Source organism: Clinocottus analis, unplaced genomic scaffold (assembly GCF_023055335.1).
Source record: "Clinocottus analis isolate CAN_PGR_092001 unplaced genomic scaffold, fCliAna1.0.p SCAF_11, whole genome shotgun sequence".
NCBI lineage: Eukaryota > Metazoa > Chordata > Actinopteri > Perciformes > Cottidae > Clinocottus > Clinocottus analis.
Genome location: NW_027175832.1, coordinates 17,278,686 through 17,301,312, shown reverse-complemented (window position 1 = coordinate 17,301,312; position 22,627 = coordinate 17,278,686). Strand labels below are relative to the sequence as shown.

General features: G+C 42.5%; 2 protein-coding genes across 5 annotated transcripts in view; both read left to right on the top strand.

The window, feature by feature from the left end:
• The window catches only part of obscnb (obscurin, cytoskeletal calmodulin and titin-interacting RhoGEF b), a 52,361-nt gene that overhangs the window by 12,546 nt on the left and 17,188 nt on the right, over window positions 1-22,627 (top strand). For 2 of the 4 annotated variants that reach the window (XM_068603531.1, XM_068603514.1), the window contains exons 17-45: window positions 51-317; window positions 409-678; window positions 781-1,047; window positions 1,209-1,475; window positions 1,598-1,710; window positions 1,811-1,964; window positions 2,077-2,238; window positions 2,350-2,454; window positions 3,460-3,726; window positions 4,197-4,466; window positions 4,587-4,853; window positions 4,984-5,250; window positions 5,410-5,676; window positions 5,781-6,050; window positions 6,140-6,409; window positions 6,643-6,909; window positions 7,971-8,237; window positions 8,370-8,636; window positions 8,855-9,121; window positions 9,352-9,618; window positions 9,852-10,118; window positions 10,879-10,953; window positions 11,415-11,489; window positions 12,554-12,649; window positions 13,531-13,602; window positions 14,710-14,799; window positions 18,820-19,086; window positions 19,539-19,817; window positions 20,299-20,556. In XM_068603531.1, coding sequence (XP_068459632.1) covers window positions 51-317; window positions 409-678; window positions 781-1,047; window positions 1,209-1,475; window positions 1,598-1,710; window positions 1,811-1,964; window positions 2,077-2,238; window positions 2,350-2,454; window positions 3,460-3,726; window positions 4,197-4,466; window positions 4,587-4,853; window positions 4,984-5,250; window positions 5,410-5,676; window positions 5,781-6,050; window positions 6,140-6,409; window positions 6,643-6,909; window positions 7,971-8,237; window positions 8,370-8,636; window positions 8,855-9,121; window positions 9,352-9,618; window positions 9,852-10,118; window positions 10,879-10,953; window positions 11,415-11,489; window positions 12,554-12,649; window positions 13,531-13,602; window positions 14,710-14,799; window positions 18,820-19,086; window positions 19,539-19,817; window positions 20,299-20,556 — 6,297 coding nt within the window. Of the gene's footprint in view, window positions 1-50; window positions 318-408; window positions 679-780; window positions 1,048-1,208; window positions 1,476-1,597; window positions 1,711-1,810; window positions 1,965-2,076; window positions 2,239-2,349; window positions 2,455-3,459; window positions 3,727-4,196; window positions 4,467-4,586; window positions 4,854-4,983; window positions 5,251-5,409; window positions 5,677-5,780; window positions 6,051-6,139; window positions 6,410-6,642; window positions 6,910-7,970; window positions 8,238-8,369; window positions 8,637-8,854; window positions 9,122-9,351; window positions 9,619-9,851; window positions 10,119-10,878; window positions 10,954-11,414; window positions 11,490-12,553; window positions 12,650-13,530; window positions 13,603-14,709; window positions 14,800-18,819; window positions 19,087-19,538; window positions 19,818-20,298; window positions 20,557-20,770; window positions 21,038-22,627 lie in introns of all 4 variants that reach the window. The other 2 variants (XM_068603523.1, XM_068603540.1) reach the window with 2 other exon arrangements.
• On the top strand, window positions 16,035-17,668 carry LOC137804379 (obscurin-like protein 1). Its single transcript, XM_068603586.1, has 3 exons — window positions 16,035-16,153; window positions 16,301-16,567; window positions 16,894-17,668. The coding sequence occupies exons 2-3, from the start codon at window positions 16,339-16,341 to the stop codon at window positions 17,178-17,180; spliced, it is 516 nt and encodes a 171-aa protein (XP_068459687.1). The 5' UTR covers window positions 16,035-16,153; window positions 16,301-16,338; the 3' UTR covers window positions 17,181-17,668.

Here is a 22,627-nt window from a genome sequence, read left to right as displayed (position 1 = left end):
TCAGATGCCAGATTTTGTTTTGAAGTCAAACATCCATGTTTTTATTTCAGATTCAGCTTTGAAGTTTGTTGTCCCTTTGAAACCTGCCACGGTGGAGTTGGGAGGTACACTTAGTCTGGTGTGCGAACTGAACCAAGCCTCGGGGGACGTTGTCTGGCAGCAAGACGGTCGTGAAATTAAACCTGGAGGCCGACACTCTGTCAGGACAGATGGTGCTAAGCGGGTTCTCACCGTGACTGGCATGACGAAAGAAGATGAAGGAGAATACGGCTGCGAATGTAGAAATGACAAGACCTCTGCAAAAGTCTCTTCGAAAGGTAATTCATCGTTTACTCCAAAATATTCAAGGGAGGAGCTTTTTTTTTTGTTCAGTCCGTTTCATTTGATTGTTACGCATTCTCCTTGTAGCACCCAGACTGGTGAGGCTGACCGCCAAGCTGAACAATGTGGCCGCAATGGAGGGGAAAGACGCTATTTTCAAGTGCGCTGTCAACCCAGCGGACGCCAACGTTAAGTGGTTCCACAACAACACACCCGTTACTGCTGGGCCCAGGTACAAGATTGAGCGTGGTGGCGGCAGTCACTCACTCACCATCGCCGCTGTCACCCTAAAAGATGCCGGAGAGATTAGCGTCGATGCAGAAGGCAAAAGCTGCAAAGCTTCTCTACAAGTGCAGCGTAAGAACATGTGTTCAAAATCTAATTTTTAAGTGTGTTAAGTAACGTGATTTCCTCATTAACTTTTACTCTTTTTTTTTTTCTCACATGCTCCCTCATTAGATGAGCCGGTGACATTTAAGAAAAAGCTAGAAAACCTGACAGTGGAGGAGCAGAGTGAGGTGAAACTGGAGGTGGAGCTCAGCAAGCCGTCGGATGAAGTGAAGTGGATGAAGAACAGCGTGGTGCTGCAGCCTGCGGGAAACATGGAGATTCGGATAAACGGAGCAAAGCAGGCGCTGGTCTTCAAGAGCGTGACTTGTGCCGACCGGGGCATCTTCTCCTGTGAAACTCTGGATGACAAAACCCAGGCCAAGCTCAACGTGGAGAGTAAGACTGATCCACCACCATATGTCTAGGACACAATATGCAGTATTTAAGTACATATCAATAATGTCTTTCTCCAGTATTGTGTGCCTACACATACATTTTGAGTAACGGACTAGAAAACCTTGCTTGCCGGTTGACACAATTTGTTCTCCTCTCTTCAGTGAAGAAGATCCAGGTTATAAAGGGGCTCACAGAAACCAAGGCACATGAGACGGAGACGGTAACGTTCGAGCTGGAACTCAGCCAGGCTGATGTCGAAGGCTCCTGGACCAGGGACGGGGCCAAGTTAAAGGCAGGGGCGAACTGCTGTATCACAGCTCTGGGAAAGAAACATGCCTTAACATTGTCCAATCTCAAGAGGGAGGAGGCGGGAACTATTGCCTTCCAAGCAGAAGGAGTACATAGTTCTGGCAAACTGATTATCACGGGTGAGAGCTACTTCCTGTCAGTCACCAAATTGGAGGGTCTAAGCCGCTATTTTTGTACAGCACCCATTCTGCCACAAACGTTATCGTTCACTATTTAACCAACATGGGTGTTGATTCTACAGAACCGCCCGCTATGATCTCCAAGCCCATCGTGGATATCAGTGTTCCCGAGAAGGAGAAGGTTACCTTTGAATGTGAATTGTCAAGAACAAATGCAGATGTTAAATGGTTCAAGGTGAGAAATTAGTATTTCAATTACTGTCTGCAGTGTGGAATAAGGTTTTTAAATCTGTAATGTGCATGTATAACAGTTTGGAAAAATGATTAATCTTCAGGATGACGTGGAACTGAAACTGGGGAAGAATCTTGGCATCCATTCCATGGGCCGAAAGCGTTCTTTGGTCATCAACAAATGCACCCCTGATGATGCTGGCACTTACATCTGTCGCACTACTGATGACAACACCTCTGCCAAGCTCACCGTGCGCGGTAATTATTAGTCAAGTCATGAAGCACACTAGTCAGTCAGGTCCCATTGTTAAGTGCATAGTATAACAATTTCCAGTATAATGAAACAATCTTAAAAATCTTTCCCCTGCAGCCCGAGATATTAAGATCGTTAAGAAGCTGGAGGATGTCGAGGTGATGGAGAAGGAGAGTGCTGCATTTGTCTGTGAAATCTCACACGATGAAGTGGACTTCCAGTGGTACAAAGGAAGTATCAAACTCAAAGCCAGTGACAACATCAAGATGAGACAGGAGGGTAAGGTCTCGAGAAAGTAGTTCAACAATCTAAACCCTCTGTATAGTCATGCAACTTTATATGATTTGCCTGAATAATGATCATCTACAAACTGTCCATTTCTTATTCCAGGCAAAACCCATGTACTGCTGTTTAAAACCGTCACCCCAGAAGATATGGGTGAGATAAAATTCACAGCTGACAAAGCTTCTTCAACTGCAAAACTCAAAGTCAAAGGTAAGTGAGTCAATGATTATTTACCTTGTATTGCTGCATGGATGAGCTAACCCCTATGTTACAATGTTCAGATGTGGTTGCAAATGGATTATTTCTATTTATTAAGAAAAAAGCTGTTAGAAAGTTGAAAATAATGTAATACCCCTGAATATTTTAAACCTTATTTATATTTAAATGAAAAACATTTTAGCTGCAGTAACCAAAGGATTATGCTTTACAAAAGTCTGCATTTAAACCCAAAAAGTGTCCTGGACATTTCAACTGGTTTAGTGAGCCAAATGTAAAAGGTCAAAGTAAAGTTAGATGAAGTATTTTTTGCTAAAAGAGTAAACATAATGCATAATTATGACAATATTAGTGAGATGGAAAATCCAGTTGCAATTCACATGTACATTGTTGTGCCTCATTGAGGCCTGATGGCAAAAGGAAAAACAACTCGTATGGAGTTTTAGTCGAGGTTTAGGATCATTTTCAGGGATAGCTGTCTGTCGTGATCGAATGTTGGTCTGTGCAATGGTCTACAGAGGAGACATCGTTGTTTTCTTGGTTCGGGACATTTGCTGATTGGAAATCTCCAGGAGTATGGAGAGAAAAACAAATCTGTCAAAAGGAAGTTAGTGGCACAATCTGTGACTGAATAAATGCATACTTTGCTCTCGGTCGACCATAAGTTTTATTGACATGTATGTGTCATAGTTTCTGTCAGTGTCTGATATAATGTAGAAACAAGAATGGCTGGAACAGTATTTGTCATTTAATGTAAAACCATTACAAGCTTTGATACGGCTGCTTAAGCTTTCGCAAAACATTGTTGGAACTATTTATGCATCAAAAGCATTATTGTTCCATAAAAGCTCTGTTTGCTTTGGCTACAATATATTGCAAGTATTAGACATTGCCTGTCCTATAGTGTGCTTAAGCAAGGGCTTTGGCATTCATGGCATTTAATCTTCCTTTGTGGCGTACATGATAGTATTCATTGATTCAGTGTTAATGTTACTGTAGAGCTGCCGGTGAAGTTTGTGAAGAGACTCAGGGATAAGATAGCGATGTATAAGCATCGTGGTCATCTTGAATGCCAAGTGTCACGTGCCAGCGCAAAGGTGAAGTGGTACAAGAACAAGACGGAACTCAAACATGGCAAGAAATACGAGATCAAGAGCGAAGACGTGTACCGAAAACTCCTCATCAACGATGTGGACGACGGGGACGAAGACACCTATACCTGTGACGGCACTGATGACAAGACGTCCTGTAAACTCCTCGTGGAAGGTAACATCATGGAAGATCACATGCATTGATTGTAAGCGTCAGGATTCTCAATTGTAGGGTATTTATGCATTTTACTGTGTATATTGTATGTGTACATACTCAAATGTTTTTACAAGCCATCAGACGCCTAGTCAATGAGGTAACCATCCATCAATCCATTTATCCATTCATCCATCCATCTGCCCTTTTTTGGACGAGCCTGATCTACTAAATACTAATATAAATGTCCCATAGTATGTGGTATTTCAAATGATGTGTGCAAGAAATTAACAACATTTTTATAACTACTACGTTTGTACAAGCCCACGCTTTTCTTTCCAGTAGAACTACGTGAGGTTATTACAGTTAAGTCCATGGAAAAAGTAATGTGGTGTGGTCCTTAACTTTTAACTAACATTACCTTTATGCTATGGAATCAAATCCTTGACTTCTAACTCAACCCTTTTATTTTCTTCCCATGACCCCTCCAGAGCAGTCAATCAGCATCGTGCGAGAGCTTAGTTCAGTAGAAGTGACAGAACCCTTCGCAGCTGTTTTTGAAGTCGAGATCAGTATGGAACTGGTGAAACCTCCTCTATGGACTCTGAACGGAGTTGCTGTGCAGGAGAGCGCTGATGTAGAAATGGAGAAAGAGGGCACGATGCACCGCCTCACTTTCAAAAAGACCAAAGCATCAATGACGGGACCTGTGCAGTTTACAGCTGGGAAGAGCAAATCTTTAGCTCAGCTCACAGTCAAAGGTAAATGCGTTGAATCGCGGCAGTAACGGCACCACAATAACTTGTGTTATTATTATTCTCGGGAGATAAATCCTGCTTTGTTTCAGTCGAGTCTGATCACACGCTGTTCCTCACATTTAGAGCGTCCACTTGAGATTGCAGAGCCCATGAAAGACGTGAAGGCGAAGGAGAAAAGCTCTGCAATACTCACCTGCAAATTCTCCGCCTCACCCAAAGAGGTCAATTGGTTCAAAGGTCAAAGACCTCTGGCAACGTCAGACAAGTATAACATAAAGCAAGACGCTACAAGGGCTCAACTTACCATTCAAAGGTTGACGGAGGAAGACAGTGGAGAGTACCGCTGTCAGTCTGGACCTGCTGAGACTAAAGGGACACTTGCTGTTGAAGGTGCTGTATGGACCTTTGGATACCACGCTAAATACAGCAACTCACTTATTTTTCTTACCCAAACCATTAACATAAATAACTTGCTCTAGAATTGTCTTCAAACTAATGCGGTCCTGTTTCTTCTCTCCAGTGCGTGACATTAAGATCACCAAGCACCTGGCTGACACGGAGGTGGACGAAGACAGCGATGCAGTGTTCACGTGTGAGATTAACTATGCCGATGAAGAGGTGCAGTGGCTTCTAAAGGACAAGGTGCTCTTCACTAACGAAGTCAACACCATCACCCACGACGGAAAGGCTCACAAGCTCACGCTGAAGAACCTGGCACCTCAGGATGGAGGGACTATCACCTTTAAGGTCCGCAAAGTGAAAGAGTCTGTGACACTAAAGGTCAAAGGTAAGAACTGAAGAACTGCTATGCATAATACTCATTTGGTCATGTGTCAGAATTCTCCAAACCTGGAAAATTTGCTCTGAAAGTCAACTCTGTCAACGTGGCTCACCCAGAACATGATACAACCCACTGTCAAACTTTACTTTCTCAATTCCCCTCCAGAGAAGCGCGCTGTGTTCCTCAAGTCTCTCGATGATGTCATCGGAGAGGAGAAAGGCATGATAACGCTGGCGTGCGAGGCGTCCAAGCCCAGGGTTTCTCCTACGTGGAGAAAAGAAAGTCAAGTCTTGAAGGCGGGGTCAAAGTATGAGCTGCTTCACACCGGCAAGTCTTTGGGTCTGATCATCAAGGATGTCACCACTGAGGACGCTGCGGAGTATAGTTGCGATCTTGGAACTGAGGTTTCTAAAGCCAGAGTCACTGTAAGAGGTCGGTACTGTTGTTTTGAGAGAAACAGTTTTACAGCTTTAGCCTTCATACATGCGGTGTTGTTTTGCATGTTTATCGATTTGCCCTCCCTGTCCCACATTTAGAGATTGGCATTGGGATTACCAAGTGGCTGAAGCCAGCTGAGGTGAATGAGGGAGAGACGTGTAGCTTTGAGTGCATCTTATCTCGTGAGAGCACAGATGTGTGTTCCTGGACTCTTAATGGCCACGCTGTCACAAATGGAGGCCGCTTCAAAGTCACCAGTAAAGGACGCAAGTACATGCTGACTGTTAAGGATGTCGTTCCTGCTGATGCTGGAGAGGTGGTCTTAAACATCAAAGACCTGAGCTCCAAAACAACATTAACAGTTGAAGGTAGGCATTTTGTTTGAAGAGGCCTAAACAAAGTAGGTTATTACATATTACATGAAAATAAAAAAAAATGCCATGATTCCTTTTTGCAGGCAAAGCTTCGTCTGTGTCTAAATCACTGCAGAGTGTTAGCGCTGTTCAAGGGGAAGATGCTGTATTTACCTGTGAGGTAACACAGTCTAGTTCCACTGTAAAGTGGGCCAAGGAAAGCAAAGCCATCAAAAAGAGCCAGAAGTACGACATTAGCCAAGAGGATAAGGTCATGAAGCTGACCATCCGTAATGTCTCCGCTCAAGACTCTGGAGAGTACAGCTGTGAAATTGTCGGAGGTGCAACCACTAAAGCAAAGCTGGAAATCAGGGGTAAAACTACAAATCTTCTTTCGTTCGTACTGCATTTCTCCTCTTTTGATAGCGTAAAACCATTTAAGCAACTCATTTATGCCGACTCTTTTTGAAAGATTGTGGTAAAAAGCTGGTCAATATATTCAACTAAATATATAATCATGTTATTTTCTGAAACCATAGATTAATCCTACAATTCCATACTGTGAAAATGTTAACTATTCCCCCCCCCCCCCTTTTTTTTTTTACAGAACCAATCCATGTATTCACTAAAGAGCTGAAGGACAGCCGAGCTGAGGAGAAGAGCTCCATGAGCTTGCAATGTGAGACCGCACAAAGTCCTTCTACTGTGATATGGCTCAAAGGCCACGCAGAGCTCAAGGCTGGAGGTCGATATGAGATGTCCCAGAAGGGCGGGATCCTAACGCTCACCATCAAACACCTGGAGGAGGAAGACACTGATATCTACACCTGTGACGTGGGCACCGCCAAGAGCATGGCAAAGGTGACAGTCAACGGTAAGAACCTCAGTGTGTACGTGTTAATGTAGCCGAGTTGATTATTTTCATGAATTTAGTTTGAAGAGCTTTATGTACTGCAAATTCTCCCGTTCATATAATTTTCAAGGTTTTCAAGGCCATTCAATTCCAGGGTGACTTTGCTCATAGTTTGGTTTGGTTTTGCTTTAAAGGCCAGTTGGTGGTTATATTGGAACAACCACAGGATGTGCATTGTTTTGAAGGGGAAGCTGCTACATTTGTTTGCCGTGTCAGTCCAACGGATCTGCAGCATGTGCAGTGGTGCTTAGATCGTACACCGCTGCTGCCAAGCCCCCTCAATACTATTCAGGTTCTAGAGGGGGGGCTCCACTCTCTTACTGTGAGCGAGCTAACTCCCAGGGACTCAGGCACCATCTCTGTGGTAGCTGGGGATCAGCAAGTATACGCGTCCCTTGTTGTCAAAGGTAACCGACACCGGCTAGTCACAAACAAATCTACCTGCAGTGTAGATTTGTCAAAAGTGCAATTGATTAGGTTGAATTGTTACTAAAATGTCTTTATTTTCTTAATGGACATTTATTTTCAGCATTTTTGCATTGTGAGAAATATCTGCCTTGCTCTCTTGTTTAGCATTTGTCCATCCTCTTTGTCTCAAGGGTTTGTGTGATCGAGAGACTGTTTGCTCATCCACAAATTTTGAACCACCAGCATGTCCAAATGTTACAATGTGACCTGTTTCCAAATGCATTGTCTTGTTATGCAAGGACTGCACACTGCATAGAGGAATGTTTTCTCTGTTGGTAATCCTTTGTGCATTTCAAAAAGGATTTCATTCTGTTGCATCGTTCTGAGAGAGTTTGAGTTGGTTTTTAGATAAAGTGCACTGTTGTAGTTCGGAAGGAACATCATCCCAACTGTTGGAATAATGTTTGGATTCCAAAGTATAACTGAAGCACAACAATTTCAATTTCACCTCTAATCATTTTCCATCCTCCATCACATTCAACAACCCAACAAAAAAAGAAATGCAACACCCTGTTTTATATAATAATAATATTAATACTACAATTGTATTTTAGCCCTGCCTGCCAGTTTTAAAGACAAGCTCAAGAACCAGGAGAAAAAGGAAGGAGAGAATGTGACGCTTTGCTGCAAATTATCAAAACCCGCTGATGGTGTTCAGTGGAAAAAAGGCTCAGAACTTCTGAAAGCTGGAAAGAAGTATGAGATGAAGCTGGAGGAGACTTCTTGTGCGCTTCAGATTAAGAATTTAGAGGTTGAAGATAGTGGAGAGTATTCTTGCATGTGCGGAGACCAGAAGACATCTGCAACTGTTAAAGTCAATGGTATGGATTCATTTAAGTTTTTTGGGGGAATGGTTATTATGTCATCCTGAAGGAGTTTCATTTCTGTGCCTTTTTTTTGTTTTGCTATTTATTTCGCCTGTTTTGACACGTAACGAAAACTTGGTTGTACAGCATTGCCGCCAACCTACATAGAGAAGCTCGAGAACCAGGAGGCTGAGGAGGGAGCGAGTGTTACTCTTCGTTGTGAGCTCTCTAAACCTGGAGTCCCTGTGGAGTGGAAGAAGGGAACACAGACCCTGAAGTCTGGAGAGAAGTACCAGATGAAGCAGAAGGCCTCTGTGAACGAACTCCTGCTCAACAAGGTGGAGCCAGAAGACAGTGGAGACTACAGCTGTGTGTGTGGAGACCAGAAGACCTCAGCCAGCCTGAAGATCAAGGGTAGGAGGAGGATTTATAAAGATTCAATCAATGGAAAATGTGTGACACTTTGTATCGAATGACTTCTTGTATGTTCATATATTAGCTTTGGAGCCTTCAGCTTGTGACATTGCAACATGTCAGTGTTTGCCTTTTTTTTGTGTTCAGCTTTTTTCTTTTTTTGGGGCTTTTTTAATCATGGCATGCTACTGACTGCTAACTAACTGCTAAATGTTCAGCCCAACCAGCGACCTTCAAACAGCAGCTCGAGAACCAGGAGGCTGAGGAGGGAGCAAGTGTTACTCTGCATTGTGAGCTCTCTAAACCTGGAGTCCCTGTGGAGTGGAAGAAGGGAACACAGACCCTGAAGTCTGGAGAGAAGTACCAGATGAAGCAGAAGGCCTCTGTAAACGAACTCCTGCTCAACAAGGTGGAGCCAGAAGACAGTGGAGACTACAGCTGTGTGTGTGGAGACCAGAAGACCTCAGCCAGCCTCAAGATCAAGGGTAGGAGGAGGATTTATAAAGATTCAATCAATGGAAAATGTGTGACACTTTGTATCAAACAGCTTCTTGTATGTTCATATTTAGACATATTAACTTTGGAGCCTGCAGCTTGTAAAACTGCATCATGTCAATGTTTTGACTTTTTTTTTTGTTTGTTCTGCGTTTGTTTTTTAATTTTAATTTTAAATCATGGCATGCTACTGACTGCTAACTAACTGCTAAATGTTCAGCCCAACCAGCAACCTTCAAAAAGAAACTCGAGAACCAGGAGGCTGAGGAGGGAGCAAGTGTTACTCTGCATTGTGAGCTCTCTAAACCTGGAGTCCCTGTGGAGTGGAAGAAAGGAACACAGACCCTGAAGTCTGGAGAGAAGTACCAGATGAAGCAGAAGGCCTCTGTGAACGAACTCCTGATCAACAAGGTGGAGCCAGAAGACAGTGGAGACTACAGCTGTGTGTGTGGAGACCAGAAGACCTCAGCCAGTCTGAAGATCAAGGGTAGGAGGAGGATTTATAAAGATTCAATCAATGGAAAATGTGTGATACTTTGTATCAAACGGTTTCTTGTATGTTCATATTGGAGTCTGCCGCTTGTAAAATTGCAACATGTCAATGTTTGGCTTTTTTGTGTGTTCCGTATTAGTTTTTAGTTTCATTTCTTTGTGTGTGTTTTTTTTCCCATTTTAAATCATGGCATGCTACTGACTGCTAACTAACTGATCAATGTTCAGCCCAACCAGTGACCTTCAAACAGCACCTAGCAAGCCAGGAGGCTGAGGAGGGAGCAAGTGTTACTCTTCGTTGTGAGCTCTCTAAACCTGGAGTCCCTGTGGAGTGGAAGAAGGGAACACAGACCCTGAAGTCTGGAGAGAAGTACCAGATGAAGCAGAAGGCCTCTGTGAACGAACTCCTGATCAACAAGGTGGAGCCAGAAGACAGTGGAGACTACAGCTGTGTGTGTGGAGACCAGAAGACCTCAGCCAGCCTCAAGATCAAGGGTAGGAGGAGGATTTGTGATTCAAACCTCTACAATGTGTTAATAAAAATGTGTCTTTGTAATTTCTTTTGTATCACTGCAAGAGATGCATTGTTCAGATTTAATCAGACTAATTAACATATTGAATTTATTAGGAGAATTAATGTATTACATTGTTGTCTTATTTCAGTTTGCTGGCTCACAAAAAGTCAGCCTTCTTTGTGGGTTTTATAATGTGAGATTCATCAGATGTTTCCTTCAGATTGTACATAGTGGATCAAAAGGTTGGATGTCTATGCTCGGATTGCTTTGTGTGTTTTTATGTATTCTTCACAAGATTTCTCATCACTTCTTTCACGTTTTCTTTCCCTGCGATTACAATACCAACCAAAGAATGGTGCTGTCAAAACGAGCTTCAGTAGCAGAGTCCCCGTCACGCAATTTGACATTTTAGCAGTGTGTGCTTGTTGCCGCTGTTTTATGCGTCCTTTGTGTCTGTTTTATTGGTGTCAGTGTTGACAAATCATAACGTGTGCCTGTGCCGGTCCATAAACTGTTCGTCTCTTTTGAGACCAACTGATCTTTGTTCATGTTGTATTGTAGTTTTACTGTGTTTCACAGGACTTATTGAGGCTGATTTCTGAAATAGTTTTGATTCAGACGGTTTGAAGCCATTTTGTCTGGTGATATTTCCTTTTGAATGATGATGTTAAGTCATACGTTCTTATAAAGTACTGGAGATGATCAAGTATGTTACAGTGTTCTGAATTGTTTCCTCTCAGCTGTGAAGCTGTCAGTTCCTCCTTCATCTACTAAACTGGAATCTAAGAGGCAGGAGACCAAAGAAACAACGGAAGGTGTGAAAAGAAGACGACATTGTGCCGGCTTGACTTTCAGTTTGATGCTCTCGGTCAATCTCGATATGGTCTTTGTGTTGCCATGTGCAGTCTGTCCTCAAATTGGTCCCGCGCCTTTTTGGCCTTTTGATAGATTATGATAAGTGTATTCTTGCCTCATTGTGGGTCTTTTTTCTCAGTGCTGTATGGCAGTATATGTTGCGTAACCGGCTTATTTAAAGCAGAAATAATAACCCTTGTATTTGTGTCAGTTGTGTCGTTGTCTGGAGTCCACATGAGTGTAATGTACTTGTGTGTGGCATGATTTATTGTCTTTGACATTATATTTGTGTTGTTTGGGAAGAATGAAGTCTATGAATTTGGGGCAGTTATACAGGCTGTGCTCAGGTGTTTATGTTAAATACTGTAGGCAGTGTTATGATACTTTATGCAGCATTTTTATGTCAACATTTGTATTCCAGCCAAGGTCCCTGACGCTTTGTCCACAGCTGCGAAAGACAAATACAAGAGGCAAGAAATAAGTGAGACGGTAGAAGGTAATTCTCTGAAGATTCTTGGCATTGCTTGGTTTATTTGTAATTCCTCAGTGTGTGCAACACACAGCATAGCTAATCACACACTAAGCTATTCAGTACTTCAAACTGTCACACCACGTCTTGGCAACTGTCTGCTGTTGTCAGACAGAAGTGCATCGTCATGAAATGGCTTGAATTGTGTTTTGTTGCTTCAAGGGGTTGTTTTAAGGCTTAATATGGTTTTACTCCACCTGCCTGTCCCTGACCTGGCCTCTGCTATTCCATCTGCCTGCTGGTATATGTGGCTTTTTTAAATTTATTCGCCTGTTCAATGTCTCGACCGGCTTCGTTCTCGGAGGTTTTGCTATAATTCTAGAAGGGAAAAGAAAGCGTTGTTTCAATCTCAACATCTGTTGATGTCTGTTGGTCTCTGGAATACTCTGCTGCATGTCTATACTATCTGTGCAGTAGCTTATGTTGCTGAAAATGTGTAAAATATTTTAAAAAAAGAAGGCTTTTGTTTTCTTGTTTGGCCTCGTGCTCTGTCAGTTCGATTGGGTGGCAAACGCTGCTTCGAGCTTTGTTTGCACATGTTCTTCTTTCAATGTTGAAACAATTTGATGCTGCGTGTTTATGGCATGTTGTCAGTACTGTTTGGATTGATGCTGCGTGATGGATTATTGATAACCGTCTCTCAGAGGCGAAAGAGGATTTGTTTTTGCTTTTACTTTCAATTATATTGATTTGCTTTCTGTCCTCACACACATTGCTTACCCCTCATTTTGACACCTACCTTATGGACGTCACGACGTTATGAATCGCCTGACATTGTGTCTCGTTGCTTCAAATAATTGCTTTAAGGCTAGTATTTCATCTGCCTGCTGGTTAATGTGCTGTCTTTAATTGTTAAAGGACACGATCTATGTCATTGTTTTGGACATCTGTGGTTTCTGACATACTTTGTTGCATGGAGGATGACTTATCGGTATTGAGACATGTCTTTGTTCCCATCAGCTGTTATTACATGTCACCAGTGCTAGCGTGAGGCAATTTCAAACTGGGTCCATTGTTGTTTGATTTCAAAGCTGTGACTCTGCCAACTGCTGGACAGACTCCTAAAGAGCAGCTCCTCAAACAGGAGATCCAGAGGGATTCACGAGAGCTCAAAGTGGGAGGTGAAGGTAAAGAGACTCATGTTTGTCCGGCTTTTGTCTGACACTGTGACGTCCGTCAGTACTGTGAGCGTGGTCGTCAATTGTTTTGTTTTATCCGTAATTTCAGACTTGTCTAAAGAACACAAACTTGAAGAACAAGAACTTGAAAAATATGAAGGGTGTAGTGTCAAGTGATTTCAATCCAAGTTACATTTCGACCAGTCCACTACCGATTTGATGTTCCAATATAATATACTATTAGACGTTATTACACTATCACTGTACGCTGTAACACTAATCACGGGAATCAGATATTAAATATATTCTGATGTTTTGAAAGTTTGTATCACAGTCTTTTAATAGTATTAATAGGACTCTTTAAGGTTACATTACGCTCAAATAGCTCATAATTTACAACAGGTGATAGTGTCCCAAAGCAGTTTTCAGTGCACTTGGCCAAAAAAGGAGGCTGCAATGTTAAGCAGCTCAATTTGGATTTATATGGAAATGATTCTCTGCATTCAACCCATCCTTAGTAATTAAGGAGCAGTGAGCTGCTGTGGATCGAACCGACTACCTTGTGGTTTCAGGATGTCCCAATTTACTGTCTGTGCACCTGGTCATGTTGCCCGATGACGGTGTGAAATGTATAAAGTTGCCCTTGTGTCTGTTGCTGTTCTGTCACTTCCATTTTGTGGCCAGTTGTTCTGTATTGAATGTTAAACAATGCAATGCTGTATGTTTATGGCACATTTTGGCTGCTACGTGTTGGATTATTGATAGCAGTCTGTGAAAGGAGATTCGTCAGTAGTCGCAAACAGGCAATTCGCTTTACTCGCTCGACCTGTCTTCGGGTTATGGAACTCATCACCGTGAGATTGTGAGGTAAACATTGTGTTTCATCTCAGTTGAAAAGACTGCTGCCGGAGTAGCTGCAAAGCAAGATACACAGAGGCAGGAGACCAAAGAGCCAACAGAAGGTATGACATGGTTTGAGCTCTTCATCAGCCTTGTGCTTCTTCGTTGTCTCCTCCCTCTCAGTCTTTGTGTTCGATCTCTACTGGTCTTTTACTTTCTATGGTATGTTGAGCATGCTATGTGTTTGGCTGTAGCTTGAGCTGCTGTAAGAAGTGGACAATGAACAAAAAGAATTAAAAGTTTGAAATAGCTGGTAAGGTTAAGTTAATAGTGTCACAATATGAATATAGGGAGAGATGGTGTTCTATTGAATCATATTTTATGTTGTATTAATGCCTGGCTGTTGCTGTTATGTGATTATGTTCAGATTTCCTCCAACAGCAGTTCTTTGTGGTTCCTTTTGTTAAGTGTTTGTGGTTTTTGGGAGAGGTGACATCATGATTTCTAAGCAGCTATTATCATATACAGTCTATAATTGCCACTGTAAAACATGCTGGTTTGTGAGGCGCGCTCTATGTCGTGACCCTGTGCTTTGGCTTCAGTGTATGTTGGTGTGCTGCGTAATTCTCTTAAAAGCTCATAGGTCAGTGATTGGAGTAGCCGATGAGGTGATGTGTCTCAAGATATTGCGGAAATATTGCATGTGTACTCAGCAAACGCTCACTGAATTAATAGACGATTCATTATTAGAGATGATAATTAAAAAGAAGATTTGTAGCTGCTGGCTCTGCAGGCGGCATGTTTCAGGTGTAATCAGGCTTAAGTGTTTTAGCACAGCAGTGAGGCTGCCAGATGCTCCAGCAGCTGTGATATTACACCCTAGTCTAAAGATTCCCAAAAACATGTTGGTGGAAGGCATGAGTCTTAACATTATCTACTGTATATACTGTAATTGTTGGTCAAGCTCGTGGTCATGGCACATTTTGCAATTTTAAGACACTGTTTTTGTTGTTGGACGTTGCATGACTATGTGCATCATCTGAAAAATCATAGTTAGTTCAGACAAATGAAAATCCAGGGGAGATGTTATTGTCTCGTCTTGGACATTGGGGCTCTACAACTTGTGTGGCACGTTGCTTTTTTGGCAGATGTGTCGTCTTGTTTAGTCTGTCGGTGAATATTTGCACGTTCAGGAAGTTCAAATAAAACCTACGTGTTATGTCTACCAGTAACTTCAGCTACAGCAGAGACGTCACCGGCTTCAGCAGTGACCTTCAAAGTTGAGTCTGAGAAGCAGGAATCCAAAAAGAGAGTTGAAGGTATGTGGTATGTTACAAAGAAGCAAGCACAGTTTGTCTAAGCGGGATTCTGTTTCCATTCAGTGGATTTCATATATGCTGGTTTTTATGAACATGCAGACAAACTATGCTACACATATGCTGACATCACATCCTCCAATAGTCTGGCACATTTCTTCTTGTTGGCTGATGAGCTGGAGATCGCATGATGGCAATTAGCAATGTAGTCAATCAATCATCAGCGTCGATTTCATTATTTTCGGTGGTTTGTTTTGTCAGAATCAGCTTTAATGGCCATGTAAATTTGCACATACATGGAATTTGACGCCGGTTTCACTTCACTCTTCTTATTTATATACATATAATAAGCAAGATAAACATAAAAAAGACAAACAAGACATTAAAGAAAACAGTAGTCCAGAAAGTGCAGATATCGCAGGTGGAGGTGTTTAATTAATTGTTCATCAGAGTGACTGCGAGTGGGAAGAAGCTGTGTGTAGTTTATCAGTCCGGCAACATTGTTGGATGCTCTTTTTGGCTTAAATTCCAGATTGTTGAATTTACATCACTGTGTTTTCTACATGGATCTTTTTTGGTGTAATTTAATGAATTACACTTACACTAGATTTAAAAGCATGCTGGGTACTGAAGTGACCAGGTGGAGTGTTTGTAGCACCCTCGCATTGTTTATTCCCATGTTTGCAATGTTTTCTATGTCGAGTTGTGTATGCCGTGAGATCAGTCTTGTTTGTTGTTGCTTCATTTTTACTTGTGAATGGCAGATGTGGGGTCTTCTGGATTGTTGTTGTCTCCAGATAAGGAATCCTTAAGAGCTATGATAGACAGACTTCATAATTACGCAGGTGGCCTTCTCGAAGATATCATTGGCTGTGCACCAGTTTGGTGTGTGTACATATGTTGAAACAGCCACACGTGTACATTTGGCTTGTTTTGTTTTTACTTTTGCAAAAAAGCTAACCTCAGTCAGGTAAGTTTGAAAATGTACTTTTTTTTTTTACACAGCACACTGTAAACTTTATCTGGGAATCCGTAAACCTAAATTACAACACTACACCTCAACATCTTATCTCATTAATTCAATCCGCAGTTCTTCCCGTCGTAGTCATTCGAGACCTGGAGAGCCAAGAGGCTGAGGAGGGACATACTGTCACTCTGCACTGCGAGCTTTCTAAACCTGCACTCCCCGTCGAGTGGAAGAAGGAAACTCAAGTACTGAGTCGTGGAGAAAAGTACCAAATAAAGCAAATAGGATCGAGTTATGAGCTACAGATCTTCGATTTGACACCTGGAGACACGGGAAGCTACACATGCTGTTTGGAGGACACGCTGTGCTCGGCCTCTCTGGTAGTAAATGGTAGGACGGAGACCACGGCATTGTCTCATGCTGTGTTCTCCTTTCAACGAGTCTTTAGTTTAATTATTCAATCCATTCTTCTTCATCTCACTCACTCTTGACCTTGTACTGTAGATACAAATCCTTTTTTCTTCTTTTATTCATCAGCTGCCCCAGTTGTTTTCACAAAAGAGCTTGAAAGCCAAATGGCTGATGAGGGGGACAGTGTGACTCTGCACTGTGAGCTTTCTAAACCCGGTGTTCCTTTGGAGTGGAGGAAAGGAGAGCTCGGTCTTTGTCCTTGTGCCAAGTATGGAATTAGACAAGCGGAACGCCTGGCTTCACTGGTAATCCATGATGTAGACCCAGAGGATGCTGGGAGTTACACATGTGACACTGGCGTCCATCAAAGCACTGCTCAACTAGATGTGAAGGGTATGCTCGCTAAAACTTGTTGTTTGTAGTAGAGACGCCTGAATTTTTGTTGGTAAATACTTAGTACTGTAAATAACGCACATGTTTTTCAAAAAGATAAATGGAAATGAAGCTTTTTTTTCTGGCATTTTGGTCATTACTGTGATCAATGTCGAACAAATGTGGGATTCAACTTGATTTAAGGATAAATGCGTGAGTGAGACTCACTTCCACCTCTGTTACAATGATTTAGACGTTAGTAGTTTTATGTGTGTGGCGCGCTATACATCGTCCCAGCTTTCTCTCGGTTGTCCCTAAATCCCTTTCCTCCACCTCCTCCCCTGCAGCCCGGCCTGTCCTTTTCAAAACCCAGCTGCAGAACCTTGAAAGACAGGAAGGGGAGAGCGCTAGTCTTCGCTGTGAGACCACTAAGCCGGGAGCCGGCGTTGTCTGGAGGTGTGGGGACAGGCTGCTGGCGTCCAGCAGCAAGTACCACCTGAAACAGGAAGGAACCGTAGTCGAGCTTGTCATCTATAAACTGCAGGGAGCTGACTCGGGAGAATACTCCTGTGATACGGGCGACCGGAGGACTTCAGCTGTCCTCACAGTGCAGGGTAGGAGCTGTCTTGTTTAAGTCTGTCCTTTTCACTTTCCTCTGGAGTCACGTCTTCCCACGCTCCAGCACTTGAGCATGATATGCATCAATCTTTCATCCTGAAGTCCCGTTTGCTGTCTCCTTGACTGCTGTTATTTCCCATCCCGCGTGTGCTCTTGCTCCTCACCGCTTTCAAAACTTTTCGTTTGAGTTCGATCACTCATCTCTTCTCATCATTTTCGTACCTGCCTCCGGTCTCTTTTCACAAACATTAACACACCCCTGACTGTTTTTCTTCACTTACTACTGACATCAACGGCTCAGCAGAGATCTTTAAAGATTTAACCACACTTTGATCACAATCACAAACTTGAACTATATCTCTGTCACGAGCTTCACGCAACAAATATGTAACGGCTCTGCTGAATTGTATTTGTCAAACAGAGCTCGAGGTTAACATACTGAAATTCCTGGAGAGCTGCGTTGTATACGAGGGAGAAGATGTTCACTTTGAATGTCGGGTTTCTCACGGGGACGCGCCTCTGGCTCAGTGGAAACTTCAAGATGTCCCGCTACAGAACAATGAAATGAACCTGATCCTGTCTGAGGGTCCGGTACACAGCCTCACGCTCAGAGGCGTCACCCCAGCTGACTCAGGAACGGTCACTTTCACAGTGGGTAACCACACGTCCACTGCTTCTCTGACGGTCAGAGGTAAGGGAAATATGATCCATATTATTTCTCCGGACGAGAATTAATACTTGCCATTTTGTCTCATTTGTCTTTATCATCTTCCTTGTGAGACATCTTCCCTCTTGCTTTTCAAAAAGCATACTTGAGATTTCTTGAAGCTCTCAATTTATTTTACCTTTCTTTTCACCTACTGCTTTGGTATCCATTTATCTACCCCACTTTCATATTTGTATTAAATCTGCACTTTACTGCATATTGTGCCCTATTTCTACACAATATGCATGTTTACTCCTCTTTCCATTTACCTGCCTGTTTTCTATTTATTTGTATGTGTTATTTAAATTACACATCACCTATGTTGAGTAAAAGGTGTCCTTGGAATTATTGCACACAGCAAGTTATCTTCACTTTCTTTTGTTCAAGTAACTTGACGTGCAAAACATACAAAAGCGTTCAATGATTGACCGTGGTTTATAATTCAATCATATAATTTATATATTTTTATGGCGTTCTGGTGACCTTGGGGACTCAGCAGCTGACGCATGCAGTCTGTCTCCAGATCGAAATAAAAGTCGTCCTCCGTCTATGTCCCCTCAGCTCCTTTTCCCTTTATATTGTTCTCCCTACAATAAGGGAAAAACATATGCAAATGAATTGCTATGGCTCAGATTGTCAATATCATATTTGTATTTTATGTTGGCTCTATTCCTCTGTGTTGTTGTATAGTATGCTGCGCATGGACACCAACATGGTGTCCTGTGAGGCAATTTAATGGATCACCGTGTTCTATTGTGCTTTGACACGGCCAAACATATGACCGTGAACATATGACCGTGAACTTATGACTTGAAGAGGTTGACTGCGGATTTTTTTCTGATTCAGTCTGAGTGCTTTTTACCTGTTGGTGTGGAATTGGTAAAACGAGGGTTTACCCAAGAAGCTCTTTTAAATGATTCATCCTAATTGATAATGGTCTTCCTGGCAGCTGCACCTGTGCTATTCAAGAAGGAGCTGGAAAGTCAAGAGACCACTGAAGGAGGCCAGGCCACCCTGTCCTGTGAGACCTCCAGCCCCGACTGCAAGGTGATCTGGCTGAAGGGCTCGACTGTGCTCACCCACGGAGAGAAGTACAAGATGGAGCAGATAGCTGCCGCTCACATCCTGGTCATACACAAGCTGAATGTGAAGGATAGTGGAGAATATACCTGTGATACAGGGGAAAGGAAAAGTACAGCTACCCTCACTGTGAAAGGTAACAGAGCAAAGCTTCATGTCATCTAAGTTGCTTGTCTCTTTTTGTCGTCATCTTCCCTGCTGTTAATTGTACATCCATCCCAATTAACAAGTGGAATAGATCTTCTACTACTCAGCATCTAATTCTCTTTGAGTGTGATGTCTTAGTTGACATGTAGTTTGAGTTTTACTTAATTATACGATGCTGGCTACCTGTTTTTAATTTCATTTGTCTTATTCATTTCTCACTAATATGTGTTAATCACCAAAGGAAAGTAATAGTGAATGGATTTACATGAAGGTTTGTTTGATTACTAGATGTTGTTATTGTGGTTTACGTCAGATCAAACTCCTGACATGACCTAGTAAGTCAGTATTAAAATGAGATTATTGGTTATGGATACAATTTAAGCCTTCTGAGAGGTCGAGAGATCTGGTCACTGACCTCCCGTCGTCCCATTCGCCCCTCAGAGCATGTGCGCCTCATCCGAGAACTCTGCGATCTCACCGTGGCCACCGGGCAGGACGCTGTCTTTGAGGTCGAGTTGTCGCACTCCGGCGTGACAAACGGGGAATGGTGGCTCGGCGACAACCACCTCCAAAATAATGATCTGAATCAAATGAGCAGCCATGGCAAAGTGCACCGCTTGGTCCTGAAGATGGTGACCACGGATGAATCGGGGGATGTTGCCTTCGTGGTGGGAGAAGAGAAGACCGTGGCCTGTCTTCTGGTGGAGGAGAAACCCAAAGGTAAAGGAGACGACATGGTTACTGATAACTCCTTCTTTACTCCTCACATCCATCTCCATCAACCACCAAACAGCTTTGTCTTGGCCAATAGAAATGTGCTAGCACCATCATCAACATCCTCACCTTTAGACTAATTTTCCATTATTTGCCTTTAGTATTTGCTTTAAATGTTAACATGAATATTTTAACTTGAGGAGAGATAAACTACTCAACCTTTTTTTTCACTTATCAAATGTTACAGTTTAATGCCTATACTTGTCTGCTTTTAAAAAATATATATATTTCTGATCAAACTGTCTGTATTCACTATGCTGTAAAAAAAATTTCACAGCATTTCATAGTCACCTTATGCATGCATGTCTTTATGTTTACAGTACAGTTTTAACATGATTAATGAAAGGGCTGTAAAGGGAAAGAGAAACGACTGCACATGTGAATGCTATCATTATTAAATCTAGTTCTGGGTTTCCCACGTCTACAGTGCTAATACTAGAGAAGCCACACAGCACTGTGGCAGTAGAGGGGGAAATGGTCACTCTGGCCTGCACCGTCTCTGACGCCAAGGCCGCTGTCACCTGGATCAGAAACAACGTGGCCATCCGAGCCGGACTCAAGTATGACCTGAGGAACAACGGCGCGTTCCACCAGCTTTGTATCCACAACCTGGTGCCGGAGGACTCGGGAACGTACACGTGTGACACTGGAGATGCAAAGTGTGACGTCACCTTGACTGTGGAAGGTAAAGAGCGACGCCACCTATAACAAAAATGATAGTTTTTCCTGTTGATCAGATTCAAAATTGTGGACCAAGGAGGGATCAAACTGAACTATTCTTAAACTTCCGCTTCCCGGTCACGCATCACGACGCTTGTCTTGTCATCTCAACTGTCTGAGGCCAATCCTTGCCATCTGCACAGCTGATGCCAAACTTTCCCATTTTAAATTCTGACCAGGTGCCCCAATGTTCTTCCACAAAGAGCTCGAGAACCTGGACGCCTTAGAGGGCGAGGATGTTACCTTGCGCTGCGAGCTGTCTAAGCCGGGCGCTCGTGTTGAGTGGAGGAAAGGAGGCATAGTCCTCCAGCCCGGTAAGAAGTGTGAGATGAGGCAGGAAAGGTGTGTTCAAGAGCTCGTTTTACGGAACCTGGAGCCTGAGGACAGTGGCTACTACACCTGTGATGCAGGAGACCAGCTCACCACAGCTTCTTTGGCAGTGCAAGGTAGCCTATTTCAATACTGTTTCCTTTATCCTCAGCTTTTATTAAGGCTGGTTTGTTTAATTCTGACTGTATTCTACAATTAATTCTTACAAGTAGAACAGTAGGTCTGTTTTTTAGGACTGGCCTATCTCTTTGTAAACTGAAGGTTGGGGAAAAAAAAAGTGTAATTTTTCTGTAAAGTTCTTATTTTTTCAGTAAGTTAGAGGCTCAGTGTGTGCATATGTGTATTTGTTCACTCAACAGTGAAAGAAGTCTTCATAGTGTCTGGTCTTAAGACCATCGACGTCTTTGTTGGGGAATGGGCAACCTTCTCCTGCCAGCTGTCTGGTCGGGCACCCGGCCAGGTGCAGTGGTGGCTGGACGGCAGCTTGCTGGAGAACAGCCCCTTTAGTGAGCTGGAGCAGAGCCAAGGCCACATCCACACACTCACCTTAAAGAACCTGGCCACAGATGACTCTGGCACTGTCACGTTCAAAGCTGGCAGTTTAACAGCAACAGCAAAGCTCTTAGTCAAAGGTATTACTTTATAAAGACCCTCCTTCTTAGCAGCGGACCCTGCAGAATCTCATTTCTACATTTCAACTCTTAGAAATATATTATTTGGAGATTATTTTCAATCCAAAGTTGTTTTGTTGGCACTATAATGTGCAATTTGACTAATGTTAATATGTAAAGGAAAACTACAATGTACCCAATTACTTCTGTTTGGTACTTAATGATTGGCATTAACCAAATTATATGTGGTGTAATTCTTCTTGAAGAACGTAATTCTTCTTGATGAAGAGCATGACTTATTTTTTTTTTGTAGGGTTCCATTAAAACTTTAAAGTTCATGAGTAGATTAATTTTAGATATTTTCACATTTCAGTGCGCGTCATCATGCATGAGCAGCATTGTTTATTATTCCATTAATAAGAATAATATTGCTTTGATACAACCAAAACACAGCGCTGGCTGGGTGCAGCACCACAGCACATTTTTATTTGAGTACTACTGAAAGTACTTAACAAACCTGCAGTCAGATATATTGGGGAAAGAAATTATCAGCAATTAATTTTCATAAAGAAATATTTAGATGCAGTATATTTCTGCTCCTCTTTTGGATTCTTTGTGAATCTGTCCTATGTGCTGTATGTTGGGCTGCAGAAATCAATGATAATCACGATGAATGTTTCTTACTTTTGAGATTACAACTGATGAAAAGTTGTAATCGTTTTGGGAAACAAAGCAGTTAAAAAGCTCTTTCACCGGTGCTCGCTCTAATTGTACAAATCGTGTCATAACAAAAAAAAGGTTTAACATGATATCAGGATGTCTTCTTGAGGGCAAATACAATTTATCACCCAGATCTTTTTGTGTGGAGTTGGCATGTTGTCCTCGTACCTGCAGGGGTTTCCTTTCACATTACAGAGACATGCCGGTTAACTGGTGACTCCAAATGTGTGACTGTGAGCGTGAATGGTTGTCTGTCTCTGTGTGTCAGCCCTGTGATTGATCGTCAACCTGTCGTGATATATTATTAAAATGCTGGCCATACAACTTCTATTCGTCAACTCTTGTCAACAGATATTCAGGGCTGTTAAAAATAAT

Coding starts and splice junctions, on each gene's coding strand:
- LOC137804379 (XM_068603586.1), top strand. CDS start 16,339: ATGGCTGATGAGGGGGACAGTGTGACTCTGCACTGTGAGCTTTCTAAA. Junction 16,568..16,893: donor TGCTCAACTAGATGTGAAGG/GTATGCTCGCTA, acceptor CCTCCCCTGCAG/CCCGGCCTGTCCTTTTCAAA.